The sequence below is a fragment of the Triturus cristatus genome, chromosome 1_2, assembly GCF_964204655.1.
Source record: "Triturus cristatus chromosome 1_2, aTriCri1.1, whole genome shotgun sequence".
In the NCBI taxonomy this organism is placed as follows: domain Eukaryota; kingdom Metazoa; phylum Chordata; class Amphibia; order Caudata; family Salamandridae; genus Triturus; species Triturus cristatus.
Window position 1 is genome coordinate 889,947,431 of NC_140580.1, and position 23,964 is coordinate 889,971,394.

The 23,964-nt window shown below is 45.6% G+C and overlaps 1 protein-coding gene across 1 annotated transcript in view; it reads right to left on the reverse strand.

Annotated features, from left to right (window-relative positions):
- LOC146868232 (ATPase family AAA domain-containing protein 3-A) overlaps positions 1–23,964 on the reverse strand; it is a 347,678-nt gene that overhangs the window by 140,478 nt on the left and 183,236 nt on the right. Inside the window, exon 11 of the mRNA XM_085609537.1 lies at positions 3,015–3,139. Coding sequence (XP_085465663.1) covers positions 3,015–3,139 — 125 coding nt within the window. The remainder of the gene's footprint in view (positions 1–3,014; positions 3,140–23,964) is intronic.

Consider the following 23,964-nt stretch of genomic DNA (forward strand, 5'->3'; position numbering starts at 1 on the left):
GGGTTCTGGAGTTACAAGTGCAATGGCAAGATATAAAATACGGTATTTAATCTTTTTAACAACAGCGATTGCTAGACTATGTATCGCATCCATGTGGTTGCAAAAAGAGGCCCCGACATTTGAACAATGGAGAGCTAGATGTTTTAGTATATTTCAATTGGAACATAGTTTATATGCTCTGCAAGGTGTGCAGAAGAAAAAATGGGGCTTAGAAATATGGGGTATCGTGATGGATTATATGAAAGATTAAAGAAAGTTATTTCTCATTCTTAGGCCACACTCATATGAGGTATTACGATAGGATGGAAATGTATCACCTTTGCACTTTCTCTTTTTTGTTGTTAAAATTATCCTTGCTGCTATTAATGTTGATTTTTAACTACCTGAATTTTTTTTAAAAGCTAGTCCTTCCTTGATGTACTGTTATGCACTGATACCTGTTTTGTATGTCGTTTTATGTTACTTTAAATGCTACCTGAATTGGGAAATAAAAAAATAATAATAATAAAAAAAGAAGCACTAAATCCCTTTGTCTTTTGCCAACCTTCTGGTGATATCGCAATATGTAGACTGCACACTCTTTAGCAGGCGGATTGGAATCCTTGTTCTTAATGGAATAACACTACACATGTTACATGCTACAGGGCAGGGCACCAGAAGCGGATAGGATGAACATGTCCATTTTGGTGTTAAAACAAAACTCTGGGTGCTCCTTTAATATGATATTCAACAACCTCACTCGACTTGGCAAACACATAACTTTTTTGTAACATATTAGACTTTATCCCAATACTGGATAGTGAATCACCCCATTCCTCCAATTTCAGCACATATCCAGATAGCGAAGTTACTCAGGACGTAATCAGACTAACCCCTAAGGGAGATATAACAACAGAATATTCTGCTCAATACACGAAGAACCTCAGACATTCCCTTTCTTGAATTGTTGGTACGTATGGACCCTACACTTCTCTCTCCTCATTATCAAGCTCTGTTTGCACATACTCAAAAATCACTTGTTCTCCTTTACTCCCAGAAACGAATTCTCAAACTTCAAAGACCGGTCCATCAGGCTTCTTCGCAGGTACAATTACACTATAATCAGTTACCCCAACTTTTCCCTACAACTAAAACCAGACCCAGTAGCCTTTATATACCAAAGTTACAACTACAAATTGCAGACATATTCAGCAATCAATACTCATGGGACTGATCCCTTTCTTCTTAGGAAGGAAATCAAACTTAACTGCCCATATATTTTCATTTCATAATGAAGTACCGACCCGCACTTAGTCTCATTACAGTGATAATTCGGGAAGACTAAAGGTGCACTCGCCTCCTGCCACTGTAGATCCCCATCCACTTCTGTTCACTATTTGAGCACTGTACCTCTTGCTCAACTATTGTATTTCCTATTTTAGTGTCACAAATTATCGTGACTCACTTTGTGGTTCATCACGCATGAAACTTTATAACGTTTTTTTCAATTCTTTACGCTAATAGTCATCATAAAAATATATCTTGCTTGGAAAAAGCCCTATGATTACCAGCTGTACAAGGGTGAATCAAGTGTTGACAGTGGATAAATCCTGTGCTCTTGTGTAAATAACAAGGCAGAATGAACTTTAGACAAATAAATCAATTCGCAGAAACGCATATGTCAATTTATCAACAGAGACTAATATTAAGACCGTTTAATGAATGTATTTGCAAATTTGATTAATTAGGTTGTATTTCATGTTAATGATGTAAACTTCTGTGAAACTAGTATTTAGATAAATGTTGAGTGCGAACAAACCCTCACAAATCAAAGGTATTTCATTTTTACGGATCAGTAGTCCTCATTTCTGTCTCCTGAGTGTTCCACTTCTCATACATATTCAATTTCTATTCAACGTAGGCCACTGGAGTGGTTCTCTGGTTTCTGGTGGCCTAACTGCAGCATGTATAGTTAAACAGAACTCCTTGAATAGTACAAAATCCCCCTGCAAGATAGGTTTTGGGAGGGGTGGGGTCTCTCTTGGGGGGGGGGCCTCGGAGACGGTCATGTAAAGAAGTCAAATACCCATATTTAGACAAAATGTTTATTGCGCAAGAAATGTTGTGTTCAGACAGTATCTCTGGGGGTTGATGATGGATGTTGGTATGCAATGGAGGTGACTCAGATACTCCATCATGGTGATATGACTAGATGTGCTCATGGCTGAATGGGATCAACACCAAGCTAGATGAGGATGTGAAGAACCGGGATCAGTTCAAAGCTTGAAGACTGTCAGTGCCTTGAGACTCGCTCCTGGGTGAGTAGCTTGCGATTTACAAACCCATGATTGATTGATTGATTGATTGATTGCACAGGTTGGCTCAAGAGGGCAGAGATAAAGCTATGCATGGATCAGGCCATGGTCACAGAGTTTCAGTGGCAGTGATACCCACTGGGGACTGCTAAGCAAACAGTGATGGGTTTCGCTCTGGGGCTCAATAATGGCACTAGGCTCTGGAGTCAGCTCAGAGGTTCAGTAATAGTACTGTGCAATTGGTGGGTCAGACAGCAGTGAAGGTGCCAAGCATGGAGGCCGGTTCATGAGTTGTGACGGCATCATAAGCAGATGCTTGGTGACGGTGCTGTGCAGTGGCATCAGTGCAAGAGCTGGCAATGGTGTCATGAATGGAAGTCAGCTAGTGGCTTGGTAATGATGCTCTGCACCAAGGGTTTGCACAACATATGCTTAAGGTACTATGCAACAGGGATGGCTACACAGCAGGACTGGCTCATGGGCTCAGTGATGATGCTGTACTTGAAGATGTGAACTGTTATCAGCACATGTCTACATTATGGTGCTAACTCCTGGGTTAAATACAGGGGCTATAATGCTGTATGCCACAGGACGGCTCGATGATGGTGTTGTGCATGAGGTTTTTCTCACCTGTAGATCAGAGCACTATACAGTCTGAGGTTGATTTAAGGCTAGATGAAGGTGTCAAAGTACAGAAGAGAAAAAGAGAAAACTACTTACCCTCGCTTGCTGGTGTTAGCCCAGTCGAAGGCCTTGTGCATGGCAGTCACACCCTCCCGCCCCATGGGGGCGACATCCCCACCAGTCATGATGGCGTAATCCATGCCAGAATGCATGGCTAGTTTCTGAGAAAAAACAAAAAATACTTGTTTTCATAAAGACAAATGTAACTATACTTATAAACGTGGACGATGGGAACAAGCAGCATCCGTGAACATTGTATTTTATTATGTAGAACTCGATTCCCAAGTGGTGTGTGAATTCTAGTGTTCCTAAAACCACTCTATGCATAGGATCACCTGATTTCCTGATTTTAAGAAGGAAAAAGTGGGACAGACCAAACATAAAAGTAAGAGTAACACCCTTTAGCCATAGTCTTATGCCTGGCCTGATTTTGTGTAGCCTTGTAAAAATATGCACACATATATAGATAAATAGTAAACGTGTGCGCGTGTATATATATATATATATATATATATATATATATATATATATATATATATTCACTTAAAAAACCATAGGTTTCACACATGTTATAGTTAGCTGGACATTTCACTCGTGAAAAACCAATGAAATTCCCCCGTTATAGTTAGTGCAGGCAACTATAACTCATGCGACCGCAATCCTCTGCTGATGATATTACATCACTGTATTTAGTCACTTATTCACCCATGTCTTCTTCCATTAATCTTAAGCTATACATATATTACAAATATTTATTTTTCAGAAAGACACATATGTCATCAGCAGAGGATTGCGGTCGCGTGAGTTATAGTTGCCTGCACTAACTATAACGGGGGAATTTCATTGGTTTTTCACGAGTGAAATGTCCAGCTAACTATAACATGTGTGAAACCTATGGTTTTTTAAGTGAATTTGCAAGGTTTTTACAATGCTAATTCCTAACTATAACGTGTGTGAAACCTGTGGTTTTTTCAGTGAATTTGTACTTTTTTTTTAAATGCTAAGTTATTAATATATATATATATATTTTTTTTAATTTTACCGTGCGCGCACCGCGCGCCCACTTTGCGCAGTTTTGACCATGCACGCACGGTGCGCAACGTTCGCAGAATTTTTTCCGTTTCCACCGTGCGCGCACTCCGCGATTTTTCGTGAAAAAAATTAAAACTTTTTTTGGCCCTTGGGGGTCCTTCTGGGACCCCCTGACAAATGCTAGGGGGTCAGGAACTGTCCAGCCTGCCCCCTTTTCACGTTCTCAACCTTTGTTTTTCACCCCCTCAGAGTGCGAGAGACAAAATGGCGGCCGACACTTCCTGGTTTCGACCGATTCGAATGTTTACTAAGATCTAACAACCAATCAGAATTGCGCTCGCGCACGGCAGGGTGCGCGCACCCAGCGCGCACGGTGCGCGCGTATAGATATATATATGCTTTTAAATGCTATTTTCTCAGGAAATACTGAACAGATTTACACCAGACCTGCAAAAGGCACTTCTTTGACCTTATGGCTACCTCTCTGCCACATTTCACGTAATTCTGTTCAGCCGTTCGGGCTGTAGCTGCGACTAAAGTCCCTATGGAAAAATCCATGGGGAAAACGCGTTTTGGGACCCCCCCTTTTTCTCGGCCCCCGCTTGACGAATCCCCCTGAGACTTTCAGGGAAGGAGCGGAGCGCCCCATTAGTTTTGAAAATTTCTCGAGGATTCGTCAACCGGCGCCAAAGTTATTTAAAATAGAATTTTGAGATTTCCTATGGAAACTCGGTCCTAACTATAACTATCTACTGGCGACCGCCAGTAGATAATATATATATCCACTGAAAAAACCATAGGTTTCACACATGTTATAGTTAGCTGGACATTTCACTCATAAAAAACCATTGAAATTCCCCCGTTATAGTTAGTTCAGATAACTATAACTCGCGCGACCGCAATCCACTGCTGATGACGTCACATATTACGTCACTCATGACATGGTCAGTGACATCACTCATGACATCACTGATGACATCTCACATGACATCACTGATGACATCATCCTTGTGATAGAGTGGCGGTCGCACGAGTTATAGTTATCTGAACGAACTATAACGGGGGAATTTCAATGGTTTTTTACGAGTGAAATGTCCAGCTAACTATATAACATGTGTGTGAAACCTATGGTTTTTTTCAGTGAATTTGCAAGGTTTTTTAAATGCTAATTCCTAACTGACGTGTGTGAAACCTATGGTTTAAGTGAATTTGCAAGGTTTTTTAAATGCTAATTTCTAACTACAACGTGTGTGAAACCTATGTTTTTTTTAGTGAATTTGTAAGGTTTTTTAAATGCTAATTTATGTATGTATTATTATATTTTTTATATATTTATTTTACAATAAACTACCTATGTATATAGTTATAGATTGACTGTATCCTGTAATATGGAATGGCTCAGCTTTTTTTTTTTGAATTTGGATAAAGTTGAACAGCATAGTTAATATCTTCTATAAACTTATAAACAGTTTAAAATGTTTTTTTTTTTTTAAAGGTTTTCTCACGGTGCGCGCACCGTGCGCGCACCCCGCGATTTAAAAAAAAAAAAAAAAAAATGTTTTTTTTCACCCTTCGGGGTCCTTCAGGGACCCCCTGACAAAGGCTAGGGGGGTCAGGAACTCTCTACCCTTACCCCTTTTCACGTTCTCCACCTTTCTTTTTCACTGTCACACACAAAATGGCGTCCGACACTTCCTGATTTCGACCGATTCGAATGTTGACTGACATCTAACCACCAATCAGAATTACGCTTGCGGACATTTGGTGCGCGCACGGTGCGCGCATATAGATATTTATGTACTTTTAACTGCAATTTTCTCAGGAATTACTACTGAACAGATTGACACCATATATGCAAAAGGCACATGCCTGACCTGAGGACTACCTCTTTGCCAAATTTCATGTAATTCTGTTCAGCCGTTCGGGCTGTACCTTCGACTAAAGGTCCTATGGAAAAATGCATGGGGAAAACGCGTTTTGGGCCCCCCCTTTTTTCTCAGCCCCTGCTTGACGAATCACTCCGAGACTTTTAGGGTAAGAGCTGAGCGGAGCGCCCCTTTAGTTTTGAAAATTTCACGAACATAAGTCAACTGGCACCAAAGTTATTAAAAATATATTTTTCAGATTTCCTATGGGAACTCGGTCCTAACTATAAACTGGTATATATATATATATATATATATATATATATATATATATATATATATATATATATTCACTGAAAAAACCATAGGTTTCACACTCGTTATAGTTAGGAATTAGCATTTAAAAAACCTTGCAAATTCACTTAAAAAACCATAGGTTTCACACATGTTATAGTTAGCTGGACATTTCACTCATAAAAAACCAATGAAATTCCCCCGTTATAGTTACTGCAGGCAACTATAACTCACGCGACCGTAATCCTCTGCTGATGCTAATACTGTATTTAGACACTTATTTACCCATGTCTTCTTCCATTAATCTTTAGCTATACATATATTACAAATATTTATTTTTCAGAAAGACACATATGTCATCAGTGATGTAATATCTGACGTCATCAGCAGAGGATTGCGGTCGCGTGAGTTATAGTTGCCTGCAGTAACTATAACGGGGGAATTTCATTGGTTTTTTATGAGTGAAATGTCCAGCTAACTATAACATGTGTGAAACCTATGGTTTTTTAAGTGAATTTGCAAGGTTTTTTAAATGCTAATTCCTAACTATAACGAGTGTGAAACCTATGGTTTTTTCAGTGAATTTGTACGGTTTTTTAAATGCTAATTTATTTATGTATTATTTTTTTTATATATTTATTTTACAATAAACTACGTATTAAAAAATTTTCACCCTGCGAATTATTTTTTTTTTTGTAAAAAAAAATTTTTTTTTTGTGTTTTTCAGGGTGCGCGCACCCCCGCGATTTTTAAAAAAAAAAATTTTTTTTTTTGCCTTCGGGGTCCTTCAGGGACCCCCTGACAAAGGCTAGGGGGTCAGGAACTCTCTACCCTGCCCCCTTTTCACGTTCGCCACCTTCCTTTTTCACTCTCGCACTGAAAACAAACAAAATGGCGGCCGATTTCGACAGATTCGAACGTTGACTAACATGTAACCACCAATCAGAATTACGCTCGCGCACGTTAGGGTGCTCGCACGGTGCTCGCACGGTGCGCGCACCCTGCGCGCATATAGATATATATATGCTTTTAAATGCTATTTTCTCCGGAAATACTGAACAGATTTACACCAGACCTGCAAAAGGCACTTCCTTGACCTTATGGCTACCTCTCTGCCAAATTTCAAGTAATTCTGTTCAGCCGTTCGGGCTGTAGCTGTGTCTAAAGGTCCTATGGAAAAATGCATGGGAAAAACGCGTTTTGGGACCCCCCTTTTATCTCAGCCCCCGCTTGACGAATCCCCCCCGAGACTTTCAGGGTAGGAGCGGAGCGTAGCGCCCCACCTATTTTGAAAAATTCGCGAGGATTCGTCGACCGGCGCCAAAGTTATTCAAAATAGAATGTTGCGGATTTCCTATGGAAACGTGGTCCTAACTATAACTACCTACTGGCGACCGCCAGTAGGTTATATATATATATATATATATATATATATATATATATATATATATATATATATATATATATATATTCACTGAAAAAACCATAGGTTTCACACATGTTATAGTTAGCGGAAATTTTACTGATAAAAAACCAATGAAATTCCCCCGTTATAGTTAGTGCAGGCAACTATAACTCACGCGACCGCAATCCTCTGCTGATGCTAATACTGTATTTAGACACTTATTTGCCCATGTCTTCTTCCATACATTTTTAGCTATACATATATTACAAATATTTTTTTTTCATAAAGACACATATGTCATCACCACAAGATTGCGGTCGCGTGAGTTATAGTTGCCTGCACTAACTATAACGGGGGAATTTCATTGGTTTTTTATCAGTAAAATTTCCGCTAACTATAACATGTGTGAAACCTATGGTTTTTTCAGTGAATTTGCAAGGTTTTTTAAATGCTAATTCCTAACTATAACGTGTGTGAAACCTATGGTTTTTTCAGTGAATTTGTACGGTTTTTTAAATGCTAAGTTACTTTACGCCATTCGTGGCGTGCGCGCCCACTTAACGCAGTTCGTTCCGTGCGCGCACGGTGCGCTTCGCGCACCGTGCGCGCACAGTGAGCACGCGGGGCGCCCACTTTACGCAGTTAGTGCCGTGCACGCACGGTGGGCACGCGGTGCGATGACAAAGCAAGAAAGCACGTCAACAAATCTGTTTCTGCTTTCCTCCGTGACTATGGTATGGGTGCCATTTACCACAACAACTTGCGTTATGACATGCAAGACATTTATAGAGGAGATGGTGTGCACTTCAATGATGAAGGGAACAGAGTCTTCCTCTTGAACCTTAGACTCTGCATCGGTACTTACTTGTAGGTACCACTAAAAAATCATTTCATAAACACAACGGCTCTTTTTAGAGCCCCCTAATATCTAAACACTTAAATCTGATTTTCATTTTTTTTTTTTTTTTTCCTACCGTACGCTTACCGTAAGCTTACCGTACGCGTACCCCGTGATTTTTTTTAAAATCAATAAATGTTTTCTTTGTACTTTTCTGTCCTTCTTTGACCCCCTTACAAATGTTAGGGGGTCTGTAACTCTCCTCATTGCCCCCTTTCCTTGTTTTCACTCTTTTTTTTCAGAGTGAAATACACAAAATGGCGGCCGCCGCTTCCTGGTTTCGGCCGCTTCGAATGTTTACTAAGATCTAAGAGCCAATCAGAATCGCGCTCGCGCACGCCACCGTACGCTTACCGTAAGCGTACGGTAAGCGTACCGTAAGCGGGCTCAGATATATATATTGATTTAAAGGCTATTTTCTCAGAATCTACTGAACAGATTTACACCAAACCTACAAAAGGCACTTCCTTGACCTAGGGACTACCTCTCTGCCAAATTTTGAGTAATTCTGTTCAGCCGTTCGGGCTGTAGCTCGTTCTAAAGGTCCTATGGAAAAATGCATGGGAAAAACGCGTTTTGGGACCCCCCTTTTATCTCAGCCCCCGCTTGACGGATCCCCCCGAGACTTTCAGGTTAGGAGGGGAGCGTAGCGCCCCACCTATTTTGAGAAATTCGCGAGGATTCGTCGACCGGCGCCAAAGTTATTCAAAATAGAATGTTGAGGTTTTCCTATGGAAACGTGGTCCTAACTATAACTACCTACTGGCGACCGCCAGTAGTGTGTGTGTATGTATGTATGTATGTATGTATGTATGTATGTATGTATGTATGTATGTATGTATGTATGTATGTATGTATGTATGTATGTATGTATATATATATATATATATATATATATATATATATATATATATTTATTTTTTTTGCTATCCCGGAACACCTCTGCCCTCCATCCCCACGGTCTCCCTATCTGCTGCAGCATGCATGCAGCCGAACTCCTGCGCAGCCTGGAAGAAAAGCACAATTTACTTAACGAGAGCACACCTTTCAATTCTCCTTTCAGGATGAACTGATTTTTGTTAAAAAAAACCGGGGCATGTGTTTAAAATGAAGGAAAGATCCGGACCCCGGGACAGTCCTTCGAAGACCGGGACGTCTGGTCACCTTATCTATGTATAGAACTGCAGGTCGGACCTTCTGTTACAGCAGCGCAAGCTTCCCCAGCAATACCATGCCACGTGCCCATCATGTTCAGAGGAGGAACTGTCGGAGTTTAGACTCTGACCATTTGCTTCTTGGCAACTCTGCTAAAATGTACAACTAGCTCACTGAATGTCAATTCATTTTGTTCTCTTCGCACCCCGGTTCATTTTCGATCTGGCGACCCTTAGGTGAAAGGTTCTGTGACCCTGAACAAATCTGCTGAGGACTGCTTTCGGACCAGGCTGTAAACGTATTCACTGCCGGGGCTGGCTGAAATACTGTTCAGCTGGTCAAAGCAGAAACTACCAAAAGACCATTTGAATTTCCAGTTCATCTGCTATAAATCTATGGAAGGGACCTTCAGCACAAAATATGACCGGGAACCCCAATGAACGCTAAGCCGGAGTGACGCAAGCCGTAGCTGTGGCGTCGCCGTTCCGAGGAGTGGCTGCAGGAAATAGACGCGGGTACACAGCGGAATCATTCATTTCAAATCAGAGAGCGGTCTCCCTTGATCGGGCCTCCCCGCCCGACTCGTTTTAAGTGAATCGACAACAGGGCTTTCTAGAAGATTGACTGCACGTAAATGTTTAAAAGCTTGACATCAGCAGACGAGGCCTCGTGAAAGTAATAGCCACAAAGAGCGCCGTAGGGGGAGCACGGGAAGAGGCCCGCAAACCCCAGGGAGAAAAAGTTATTAATTCCGCCCGCTGTCTGTCAGGCTGGGGTGCAGGATGAGCGACTGGGAAGAGCGGTCGAGTGACAGACGGCGGGGCTTCCAGAAACCGACAGCCCCCTCGCTTTCAACAGACTTTTTTTTTGCTGTTTGTACAGCGCGAACTAGAACGCAAGGTATTGTGTGTTTTACAGGAGTACCATTTACATGACTCAAGGCCGCAGGTTACGTGATTTGCCCTGAATCACATTATGTTGACTCGAACCTGAACCCGAGGCTCGGCAGCTCTGGCCGTTAGCCCAGGGCGCCAGAACGGAGGGTAGCGTGGGTACATACTCAGATTTTGTAGTGTGGGTAATATAGGGAATAATACGCCGGCAAACCCCAGATTTTGAAGTGGACACTGGAGATTAAAAAGCGGCTGAGGGCGCATGTCTGAAGCCATGCTGCATATCACGGATGTCCACGAAGAGCTGTAACCCGAGGAGTAAACTCTGCGGGGCCTGTATTAGCTCTGTTTGCGGTCCATGAAGTGTTGAACCTCTCCTAAAAACGAAAGTGCTTGTCAATCCAGGCGAGCAAGGGAATGAGGAGATATTCCTTGATGGTAATGTTCCTTATGGCTTCATGGACATGAGAAAAAGAAGGGTTTTTAGTGAGGCTCAACACCTCGAAAAGCCCAAATAAATTGCAAAAATAAAAAGAATTCTCAGAGCCCCCAATCCCTCCCCCCCCCCGATTTTACTATTAAGGTTACAGCGCTTCAAGGAGGTGCATGTGGAGCGAAGCATGATTTCAGGCAGGCATGCTTTGCCACTTTGTTTAATCTTGACTGTCTGTGGAACACTCCAAACAAAACAAGCACTGGCAAAGTCAATAGGTCTCGCCTAAACAAAAGCTATTAGCTTTGCCAATGTATTTTAGCCATGAGGTACACTAGCGTCACTGCTCAGCATGGCTAAAAGTTAGTGGCCTGAAGTGTCGGAGAGTGGAATGGCGGAGAGTAGAGTGTTTTAGAGTGGAGTGGAGTGTTGTTGAGTGGCACAGAGTGTTGTGTATTGGAGTGGTATAGAGGGGAGTCGCGTAGAGTGAACTGGTGTGGAATACATTGGCGTAGAGTGAAATGAAATGAAAAAAAATATTTAATAAAGCGCACTGCGGCCAAGCGGCTTCCTGGCGCTGGGGACCTGGTCAGAGCTCACAAAAGGGATCCGGGGGCTTATGAAGAAAAGGCCTGGGTGAAAAGAAAAGTTTTAAGAGCTTTTCGAAAGTGGGAATAAATGGGGATGGAACGAATATGAAGTGGAAGGGTGTTCCAGAACTGGGGGGCCAAAACGGAGAGGCGAGTGCCGCCAGTTCTGAGTTTACGAAAACGGGGGATGTGCAGAAGAGAAAGAGAAGAAGAGCGGAGGGTTCGACTAGTGACGTGGGATGAAATAAGGGAGGTGATGTAGGGAGGGGCAGAGCGGGAGTGAGCTCGAAAAGCGAAGCAAGCTAATTTGAAAAGAGATCTGAAACGAATAGGGAGCCAGTGAAGAGATTTAAGGACGGGAGTAATGTGAGAAAATTTGGGAAGGGAGAAAATAAGGCGGGCAGCTTGATTTTGAATGGCCTGTAAACGTCGAGACTCGTAGGCAGGAATGCCCACGTACAGGCCATTCCCATAGTCGAGGCGAGAGATGACTAAAGCCAGGACTATGGTTTTAAGTGCCTCCGTAGTGAAAAAACGAGAGATTTTCCTGATGAGACGAAGGGAAAGAAAGCAGGAAGACACAACAGAACTAATCTGACTATGCATTGTTAAGTCAGAACTGACTTTAATGCCAAGGGTGCGAACAGAGGGAGAGGGCGTGGGAGGGGGACCGAAGGAAAGGGGCCAATGTGCTGGGGACCAGGGGTTAGATGAACCACCCGTGAGAACAAGTTCCGTCTTATCGGGGTTGAGCTTAAGATGGTTGGCGCTCATCCACTCAGAAATGAAGATTAAGGTGGAACTGAACTTAGGAAGAGAGTCAGGGGAGGAGGAAAGATCAAAGACGAGCTGGAGGTCATCTGCGTAGTTATACACAGAGACCCCCAGCTCGAGAAGGGAAGTGACAAGGGGACAGATATAAAGATTAAAAAGAAGAGGGGAGAGAGAAGAACCCTGGGGAACACCACAAGTGACTGGACGGGGGGGGGGGCAGAGAAGCCGGAAAGATGAACCGCCTGGTACCTATCCCGAAGGAAGGATGCCAGCCAGGAGAAGGCCGCACCCCGAATGCCCGCTGCGCTGACACGGGCAAGAAGAATGGAATGATCAACCGTATCAAACGCAGCGGACAGATCGAGAAGGACCAGGGCTTGGGGGAGGTTGGAATCAGCCTTCCCCTTGAGTTCATCCAGGACCGCGAGAACCACTGCCTCCGTTGAATGACCTGAGCGAAACCCCGCCTGATGGGAAGCGAGAAGGCCATTATCCTCGGTATACGCGGAGAGGCAAGAGGTGACATGGGTCTCGAGGATTTTAGCTAAATAGGGAAGAAGGGAAATGGGTCGGAAATGAGCAGGGAGGGAGGGATCCAGACCAGGTTTTTTTAGAATGGGGAGAACGACGGCAGATTTAAATGATAAAGGAACAGACCCAGAGGCCAAAGAAGAATTAAGTAGAGTGAGTGGGGGAACAGGAGAATCATTGAAAAGAGTTTTAAGGATACGCGCCGGGGCGCAATCTGTCGGGGAACCAGATTTAACCTTGAGCAGGTAGTTATGGAATAGCTCAAGAGAAATAGGAGGGAAAGTGGTGAGGGAAGAAAGCGGGGAAGTAGCAGGGCACATGGGGGTGAGTTGGGGTACGGTAGGAATGTTAGCTTTGATCTTCACAATCTTGTCTATGAAAAAGTCATTGAGTGACAAACAGAGGGACTGAGAGGGGACCAAACTGAGGGAAGAACGATCAGAAGTGGCCAGATTGTGAACCAGAGAAAAAATTTCACGGGATTTGTTTGCTGAGAGAGCTACTCTCTCAGTGAAATAAGAGGTTTTGGCCGCAAGGATAGCTTGTTTGTAGTCAGTGAGGAGAGATTTGTATTTAGCACGCAAAGGGGGAGAATACTGCTGTCTCCAGAGACGTTCCGACCGCCTGAGCTCAAGTTTTAAAGCTTTGAGCTCAGGGGAAAACCATTTGTGCGCGTCGTAAGGGCGAACCGCCTTGATTTTTTTTTGCGGGGCCACTCGATCGCACGAGGAGGAGAGCCATGTACTGATGGCGTTAGCCTGGGACTCAAGAGGGAGGTTAGTGAGATCAGGAGCAGAGGAAACCAAAGAAAGTGAAAGGGAATCAAGGTCGGTCTGATTCCAGTTGCGGGCGAGAAGATTCTTGGGAAAAGAGGGCTTGTCAACCACACCCAAGTGAATAGAAAAGGAAATAATATAGTGATCCGACCAAACACAAGGAGAAACAGAAGGAGGTGAAGCGAGGGGACGAGAAGACCAAATTTGGTCAAGGATATGACCTTGTACATGGGTAGAGGCTGTGACATGGGAGGAGAGATTCAAACAGTGGAGAGTGGCTGAAAAGTCTTTGGAGAGGAGATCTTCCTTAGGATCTCCTGGCCAAAAGTTGAAATCTCCGAGCAATAAAACAGAGGAGTTGTTAACCACCAAGGTGGCTAGAAGATCCTGAATAGATGCTACGAAAGAAGGCATCGATTGGGGGGGGGACGGTAAACAAGAACAACAGTAAGAGGAGAGGGCAGATTAAGGGAGCGGGCCACAAGGTAGTGCACGTTGGATATGAGGGGGTGAGAGAGAAGTTGAAATTTAAGTGTCGACCGGACGATCATCGCCACCCCTCCACCGGCCCTACCATCCGAGCGATCCGCTCGGAGGGCCTAGTAGGTGTCAGGGAGGATGGCTAAAAGATCAGGGAGAGAGTCAGCAGTGAACCAGGTTTCAGTCAGAAATAAAAAATCAGGAGAGTCAGTAGTCAAAAGATGAAAGAGTGCTGTCTGGTGTTTGACTGCAGACCGGGTATTAAGTAAATAGGCAGAAGCTACAGTGGGAAGAGGAGGGGGACGGGAAACCCGAGATGATGTAGTGGGGCAAGAGAAGGAGGAGGAGTTGAGAGAGGTTGGCAGTGAGTGAGGCAAGGAGGAGGAGAGAATACCAAGTGAGTGTACATGATGTAAAGGAATAGGGGGAGAAGAAGAAAAGGCCGAAAGTGCTATCAGTTGAGCAGGGGAATAAACCAAGTGAGGAGCAGGGTGTATGGCCCCTGGTCCCGGCCCGTCGCGGACGGGCGCAGACGGGCTTAACTTAGGCGCAACTTCGTCGCGCCTTCGTCGCGCCCGCTGCGCCCGTCCGCTGCGCTGCCGGGAAGCAGGAGCCGTTATATAGGGACGACACATGGGAATGGAGGGTCAAGGGGGCGTGGCAGGGGGTGGAGGAGCCAAAGAGCTGCAGCGCCGAGGCCAGACCCGCCCAAGATGGAGGAGCCGCCCGTCCCTCTCCGAGCGTCAGGCGAGGAGGGGGCGATCAGCGGAGGCGGTCTGGTCGCGTGCAGGAGAGAGGGCAGCCAGGAAGGATCAGGGCGGCGGATCCGATGCGCCTTGAAGACGTGCAGGTAGGCGGCAAGTAAAAGGACTAAAGTCCAGAGTCAGGAGCTCTAAATAAAAATCACGTTGCTCCCGGAGAAGCCTCGGGAGATCTGGCGGCAGGTCAGGTAGTGAGAGCAGGTGTGCGCCTTAAGTGTCAGCCAGGGGGGGAGGAGCCAAAGAGCTGCAGCGCCGAGGCCAGACCCGCCCAAGATGGAGGAGCCGCCCGTCCCTCTCCGAGCGTCAGGCGAGGAGGGGGCGATCAGCGGAGGCGGTCAGGTCGCGTGCAGGAGAGAGGGCAGCCAGGAAGGATCAGGGCGGCGGATCCGATGCGCCTTGAAGACGTGCAGGTAGGCGGCAAGTAAAAGGACTAAAGTCCAGAGTCAGGAGCTCTAAATAAAAATCACGTTGCTCCCGGAGAAGCCTCGGGAGATCTGGCGGCAGGTCAGCGTGTTGCAGAGTATAGTGTTGCAGCGTATAGTGGCATAGAGTGCAGTGGCATAGAATTCAGCAGCGTACAATGCAGTGTCATAGATTAGAGTGTTGCATAGTAGAGTGCAGTGATACAGAGTGGAGTGCTGTGGTGCAAAGTAGAGTGGCACAGAGTGCAGTGGTGTAGAGTGGCACAGAGTGCAGTGGTGTAGAGTGGTGCAGAATAGAATATAGTGCCGTAGAGTGCAGTGGCATAGAGTGGAGTGCTGCAAAGTAGAGTGGCATAGCGTGCAGTGGCGTAAAGTGCACTGACAGAATGCAATAGTGCAGAGTGCTGTAGTGTCAGGTGCGCGGTGCATAGTATCATAGTGTACAGTGATGTTGAGTAGAGTGGCAGAGTGCAGAGGCGTTGATTAAAGTGGGGCAGAGTAGAGTGCAATGGCATGGAGCGGTGTAAAGTGGAGTGATGCAGAGTAGAGTGCAGCGGCGTGGGATGTGCAGAATACAGAGGAGTGGCAAAGAGTGGAGTATGGAAGGGGTGGTAGCACACTGCCATGAGGGCCAGGCTGGCCGTACCAGGCACCGGGCGTTTTCCTGGTTGTCCGGAAGGGTGGGGGGCGGTTTTGGAGCGGTGATTGCCGTTTTAGTTACTGGCGTCGGTTTTGCAGCAGTGCTGCAATATAAGTCCCCTATAACAAAAGCAGCAGCAGTGTTACCAACAAGCAACCCCACCACCATCCCCGGGGCTCCGGTCCGACTTCTCAGTCCGGCGGTGACTTCCATTACAGACAACACATTTCAATTGAAATGACCATTACATTTTCACAGACATACAGTTTAACTACTATAACTGTACAGTGCACAACCCATAATGTGTGGAAATGGCATCACCTAGTGTATTCATTTGTTTTGATAATTTTAGAGTATTTGTTTCCAACACACTTTAGAATTAACAAAAATGTTCTTCATTTGCACGTTTATCATACTGATATATTCTAAAATACTTACACAGTTCATTTAAATATTGTTGCGTGCTAGAAAAAAGGAAAATGCTACTTACCAGTATGCATCTGTTCTTGGCATGTAGAGCTGCAGATCCGCACACTATGCATAGATTGCCATCTGGTGTTGGGCCCGGATGTTTGCACTTGTTTTTGTCTTGGAAAAGTCTTTGGAAGTCACGAGATAGGTGACTCCTCCTTTTGATGACAGTGAGCATGGGCATCGGCTCCATCTTCAGATTGTTTTTCGCCAGCAGGGAAATGATGGAGTTTTGTGAGAAACAGATACGATGCCTATGTATGCTGTATCTAAATAAGATAGTACTGGAACAGATAAAGGTAGTTGGGTAGGCAGGTGGGCGTGTGTGGATCTGCAGCTCTACATGCCAAGAACCGATGCATACTGGTAAGTAGCATTTTCCATTCGAGACATAGGAGCTGCAGATCACACACTATGCACAGATTGTATAGCAGTACCCATCCCTAGTGGCGACCACCAGTGTCTGCTGCAGTAGTTTGAAATAATGTTTTGAGGACAGCTTGGCCCACACTAGCTTGCTGTTTTGTTTGCACAGCTACACAATAGTGCTTTGTGAATGTGTGCGGTGTAGACCATGTAGCTGCTTTGTAGATGTCATCTAAGGGAATGTTTCCTAAAAATGCCATTGAAGCCCCTATCTTTCATGTAGAGTGGGCTTTAGGGGAAACTGATAATGTACGTTTGCTGTGTGATAGCAAATCTGTATGCATTTGACAATCCACCTTGCTATCCCAGATCTCGATATGAGGTTGCCTTTATGTGGTGGTGGGAAGGACACGAAAAGTTGTTTTGTCTTGCGAAAAGGTTTTGATCTTTCAATGTAATAAAAGCAGTGCTCTTTTTACATCTAAAGTGTGAAGAGCTCTTTCTGCGACTTTTTGTGGTTGCGAGAAGAATACTGGCAACTCCACAGACTGGTTGAGGTGGAAGGGAGAAATAACCTTAGGGAGGAATTTTGGATTGGTTCTGAGAACCACTTTGTTATGATGGAGTTGTAAAAAGGGTTCTTGAATAATGAGTGCCTGTAGCTCACTGACTCTTCTAAGTGAAGTAATGGCCACTAAGAAAGTGACTTTTCATGTTAGAAATTGTAGCTCGCATTTGTGCAGAGGTTCAAAAGGAGGGCCCATTAGTCTTGTGAGAACTATGTTTAAATTCCACACAGGTGAGGGTGGTAGCCTGGGGGGGAATTATTCTTTCGAGGCCTTCCATAAATGCTTTGATGGCAGGTACCCTAAATAGCGACAAGTGTTGTCTATTTTGCAAGTAGGCTGCTATGGCAGCGAGGTGTAACCTAATAGATGTGCATGCTAAATTACACCTTTGGAGATGCAGTAGATAACCTATGATGTGTTGAATAGACACATCTAGAGGATTGATGGTGTTATTGTGACAATATATGACTAATTGTTTCCACTTGGCTGCGTAGCAGGCTCTAGTGGTGGGGCGTCTAGCTTCCTTGATAATGTTCATACAGTCAGGGGGAAGGTTAAGGTAACCTAATTCTAAGACCTCAGGAGCCAAATCGCTAGGTTGAGCTGTGCTGGGTCCGGGTGTCTGATCTCTCCATGGTTTTGGGTTAAGAGGCGTGGGGAGAGGTGTAGTTTTTGGTGCGGGAGTACGGATAGTTCCAGTAATGTGGTGTGTACCATGGTTGTCTGGCCCATGTTGGAGCAACTAAAATGAGAGTGAGTGTTGCTGTAGTTGGCGCACCACCAGTGGAATGAGTGGGAAAGGCGGAAAAGCATACGCAAATCTGCCTGACCAATTCATCCATATCGCATTTCCTTTGGACAATGGGTGTGGATATCTGGCGGCGAAGCTTGGGCATTTGGCGTTTTCGTGTGTGGTGAAGAGATCTATCTCTGGTTGCCCCCACATGTGGAAAAATGGCTGAAGAACTTGCGGATGAAGATCCCACTCGTGAATCTGTTGCGTCTGACTACTTATTAGATCGGCTATGTTGTTCTGGACTCCTGGGACATGTTGGGCTAGGAGAAAAATGTTCTGAGGAATAGCCCATCTCCATATGCTTTACGCTAGTTGAGAGAGTTGTAGGGAGTGTGTCCCGCCTTGTATTTGTATGTAGTACATGGCTGTCATGTTGTCGGTGCGGACTAGGACAGCTTTGCCTGATATTTGTTTCTGGAACGCCTAAAGGGCTAGGAAGATGGCTAGTAACTCCAGGTGATTGATGTGGAGTAACTTTTGTTGAGGCGTCCACCTGCCCTGCATGGTGTGATGTAACAGATGAGCTCCCCAGCCGGAGAGCGATGCGTCCACTGTTGGCACAATCTGTGGAACCGGCTCGATGAATGGTCGCCCTTTGGAAAGATTATTGGTGTTCCACCACTGCAGAGAGCGGTGTGTGCGACCGTCCACCAACACCAGATCTGTCAGCTGACCTTGAGCCTGGTTCCACTGACATGCAAGATATTCCTGTAGGGGAAGCATCTGGAGTCTTGCGTGAGGTACTATGAATATGCAAGAGGCCATCATCCCTATCAATTGCATGAACACTCGAGCTGGAAGAGAGTGTTGCGGCTGAAATTGTGATATGAGGCTTTGTATGCTTGCTATCCTGGCTGGGCTGGGATATACAAGTGCTTTTGAGGTGTTTATTGTGGCACCAAGGTACTGTTGTATGTGGGACGGTTGTAGGTGAGACTGCGTGGTTTATCGTAAACCCTAAGTCGTGGAGTAGTTGTATTGTGGCGTGAGTGTGATGTACACACTGATGGTATGAGTTGGCTTTTATGAGCCAGTTGTCCAAGTATGGGAAGACGTGAATGTGCTGTCTTCTTAGGTGAGCTGCAACTACTGCCAGACACTTGGTGAATACTCTGGGTGCTGTGGTGACTAAAAATGGGAGGACCTTGAATTGGTAGTGCTGACCGTCCACTACAAACCTGAGATATTTCTGTGAGAGGTGTGAATGGGAATATGAAAGTAGGTGTCTTTGAGGTCTAGAGTGGCAAGGAAATCGCCTTGTGAGAGAAGAGGAAGGACATATTGAAGCGTGACCATGGGAAAATGGTCCGAGTGTATGTACAAGTTTAAGGGTCTGAGGTATAGGATAGGTCTTAGAGAGCGGTCCTTCTTGAGAATGAGGAAGTACAGGGAGTAAACCCCTGTGTTTTGCTGTTGCAGGGGGGCTGGTTCTATTGCATGTTTGTGCAGGAGGGAGGTTACCTCCTGCTTTATCAGCGATAAATGTTCCGATGACATTGGGCGCAGTGTGGGTGGTATGTTTGGGGGGTAGAAGTGAGTTGTAGACAGAAACCCGATTGAACGATTTGTCTCACCCACCTGTCTGTGAAGATGTTGTTCCAGACAGGTAGGAAATGTAGTGGAATGGTCTGGGGGGGAGTGGAGGGAAGTCATTGGGTAGGGGTGGAGGAGGAGCGGGTATTATTGGTTTTGCCTCTACCCTTGTTATTACTGCCTCTGTAGCCTCCTCTTTGATAGCCTCTGGTGAATGTGGTCTGGGTGGGAGTTTTATAGGACGTGGAGGGATTGTCAGAGGAGTAGCCTCTTGAGGTGCCCCTATAAGAGGAGCGACGAAAGGAACTTCTGGGAGCATGTGATTACAAAGCTCACACTGATTTAGCCGTGTCTGTATCTTTTTTCATCCTCCTAAGAGATGAGTCCACGGCAGGCCCAAATAGATGCTCCTGGTCAAATGGTTGGTTGAGAATGGAAGTCTGTACCTCCGGCTTAAACCCTGAAATGCATAGCCATGCATGCCTACGCAGGAGGACAATTGTATTGATGGCCCTGGAGGCGGTGTCTGCCACGTCTAGAGCACAACAAATGGAGGTGTTGGTGATGATTTTACCCTCCTGTATGAGGTAATTGGTATTAGTTTTGTATTTATCAGAGAGGTGTTGCAATAGGGACTCTAACTCATCATAGTGTGCTCTATTGTATCTGGCTAACAGAGTTTGAGTATTGGCGATGCGCCATATATTAGCCGCTTGCGACGCCTCAGGCGGTGGAGCTTCGCCTGAGGTTTGGGTGTTAGCCCTTTTTCTGGCATTGGAGACCACTAAGGAGTCCAAGGGTATCTGGCCTTTAATGTAAATAGGGTCTGCTGGAGCAGCTTTATATTTTATCTCTATCCTGGGGTTTATAATCCTAGCCCTAACAGGATCTTTGAACACCTCAGGTGCATGTTTGATGACCCCTTTTAACATAGGGAGGACAGAGGTGGACTTTTGTGAAGTGTCAAAGGTGTCTATTAAGAAATCCTCTTCCACAGGGTCTGTGTGTAAGGCAACTCTGTGGTATGGTGCAGCTCTGTGAACGAGCTAGGTAAAACCTATGGTATCCTCTGGAGGGGAAGGTCTAGAGGGGTAGATGATGTCGTCCTGTGGTACGTTAGGGACATCTGCTGGGTTGTAATTGTCCCAGAGGTCTGGGGTATAAGGTGGACTAGTGTCCCCTTGTGGTTCATCATCCGCCCCCTCCCCTGTGTCATCAGAGGTGTCATCATCGTCCACTGGTGGAGGAGATGGTGTAGGAGAGTGGTGAGGTGGAGGAAGTGGAGGTGGAGAAGGGACTATGAGAGGCGATGTCGCAATGTCTCTTTTCTTAGGTGGAGGTGCCGGTGGAGGCATGTCCAGTGGTCTCTTTTTAGAACTGAGAGTTAGTTGACCAGTCTTTGGGTCTTTTAGAAGAGTTTTTTGGGTGGGATCTGGTTTAAAAAGCTCTTCTGTTGGAGGCTTATGTTTGGGCGCCGATTTTTTCGGTTCTGAGGCTTGCGTGGCACCGATTCTGGAGTGGACTTGTGCTCTTGAGTCTTTGAAGCTTGAGCTTTTTTAGTCTCTGCAGGAGTTTGCGGAACCGGTTGTTTTTTTGGTTCCGATGCTTTTTTCGGTTCCGATGTTTTCCTAGGTTCCGATGGTGTTTTCGGTTCCGAAGCTTGCAAATGTGAAGTCTTCGGTAGCATCTTTTTGCTCGGTTCCGACTGCTTCTTCGGAGTCGAGGAGGTCGGTGCCGGTAGTTTTGGGTACCGAGAGCGTGGATGTGGAGGCAGCGGTCGGCACGGATTTGGAGGAAGGTTTCTTTTTCGGTGCCGGGGCTTGAGTTTGGGCACCGATGGCAGGCTGACTCGAGCCAGAGAGGCCTGAAGGCTTCGTTGTGGACTTCTTTGCTGGGCCCGAGGGCGGGGCGTGAGAAGTATTGTTTCGGTGTACACCTGGGCCCGAAGGTGAAGGTGTCACTGAAGCCTTTTTGTGTGTGGGGGAAGTGGGTCGGGGTCAACGTCACTACTTACGACCCGCTGTCCAGTAGTGATGTCCTCGAGGTCGGAGTCATCGGCTTCGGAGGCGCTGACGGGGCCTTCTTCGATATGCTCCTGTTCTGGTACATCGACGCCCTCCTGGAAGAGGTCATCGGGAATTGGTGCCGACGAGCGAGCCATTGTTCATCGGGCTCGCCGATCCCAAATGGTCATTTTGGAGTGGAAAGAGGCAGAAGCTGGACAGTCTTTGGCCTCGTGCTCTGGTGAGAGCTGGACTTTGGTAAGGGAGATAATGTGGGCACCAAGCCAACAGTCACACCTCATGCTAGTTCTAATTAGCACTTCCTGTCGCTTTCTGCCCGTCCTTGCAGATCAGCTCACGCCTTGCGATGCTCTCCCCACACCATAACTTCCTATCACTGCTTGATTTACTTCTCCACTCACTTCGCTACAGACGCCTTGCTAAGTAAAACAGGTAACCGGCTGCCGTGCGCTCACATTTTTTTTCCATTTCGTCCGCGTGTCTTGTCTTAATTGGGGCTGCAGCAGTGGCAATGCGAGCATTGCTCGCCCCGCAGTAACGTTTGCCTAAAAGAATGAGAACGATTCCCGCAACAGGACCAGACCCCATGGACTGCGGCACCCGCTGAGCCCAGAGCACACCACTGTACTGCTGAGCTTGAGAGTCTGAAACGTGCGGCCGTAGTTTGTAAAGTGAGTCAGTGGCTTAGAGCATGTTCATTTTCAGCTGCCTCTGCCTTGCTGTGTAATGTTACAGCTGAAAACCTGCAGCCTGTCGCACACAGTCTGTCTGTCCAGTAGTTTTCAGTGACGCGCTGCGCAATATACTATTCGCAGCACTAAACTTTGGGGCCAGTCAGGGTGAGCTGTTGTGACTGACTCTGTGGTGGCGGTCCAACAAATTACTTTAACATCGCCACAGCACTAACACGTCAGCAGAGCCTAGTGTAACACTGACAGCCTGCTTGTGTGATCTTTGCCACTGGCTGCGCGGGTAGTGCCACGCCGACTGAGGCGAACCGTTCAGAGTATTAGGATCTGAGGTGGGGAGAATTAAAATAATACAGCGCCTTGGCTGGCTGTGACCTATACGTGTCAGCTGGGGAATTGTCAGACGTGACGGTTTTCTTTTATGTTTATTCATTAGTGAACAGCATGAAAGATGCTGCAGTCTTGAAGTGTGTGATACATTCAAAAGTAAAGACAGTTTAGTATTCCGCCTCTCACGACTGATCTCACAGTTATGTGGTAATGTTTTAGTTGGGGAGGAGGACGGCGTACGTGAATTCATGCAGATGGTTAACTGATGCCCTAGAGGAGATTAGGCATTGTTAAGTTTCAGGGACATGACTTTTAAACAAATAGCAGTAGTGATCAGTTATTGGAAATTAAAAACAAGCATTTGTAATGCAATAAGTCTTGCATTTTCGACATTTTAACCTATTAGCATTATAAATTACAGTGCCTTTTATTTATGTTTTAAAAACCAAAACATAAATAAAAGGCATTGTCATTTACAATGCCAATAGTTCAAACTTGCGTAAATACAAGACCTATTGCATTGCAAATGCTTGTTTTTTTCTATCAAACCTCGGAATGGGTAGAGATTTCCTTGGATGCATTAGGGTCTGGGACCCCTTGCTATGCTACTGGCAGGAACACTCATTTTAAATATATCCAAAAAAGCAAGTACCCACAGCCCAAACACCACCATCCAAAATAGTGACTAAAAATGCTATTTTGCTGGTACTAGGAAATTGCACAAAGTTTTAATAAATGTTCAGTCCTGTAGTGGTCACAGGTTTCCTGGAGTGAAGGGCTTGAGTCTCAGCAGAGACGCTCAACATCCTGTGATTCTGGGCAAATCACTTAATCTCCCCGTGCCTAACAAAAAAATTAATGTGTCAGTCTGTAACGCAACTGGTGCTCATGTAAAGCGCTCTGATACCTTCGGGTCTAGTTTGCGCAATATAAAACTTCCCCCCCAAAAAATATCCTCAGAGCTAGCAGTGCACGGAGTTTTCTGTACAGAGTGCGTCTTTGATGTCGTGTGACTCTAACGTTGAGGCCACTTTTGTGCGCCAATGTCGTTTTCTGAGCCACTTTTGAGTGCCCTGCTGGCTTCAGAGGGACCTGAGGCTTATGCAATCTTTGCGGCCGGAGGAGAGAGCGTTGTCAGCTTCAGTCCGTACTGATCATGGCCTGAAGGCAGTGGTGGACTGACAGGCTGTTAAGGCTCCTGGCTCAACCCCCCACCACGGGGCAGTGTTCTGCCTCTACACGTGGCCACTGTGTTGGTG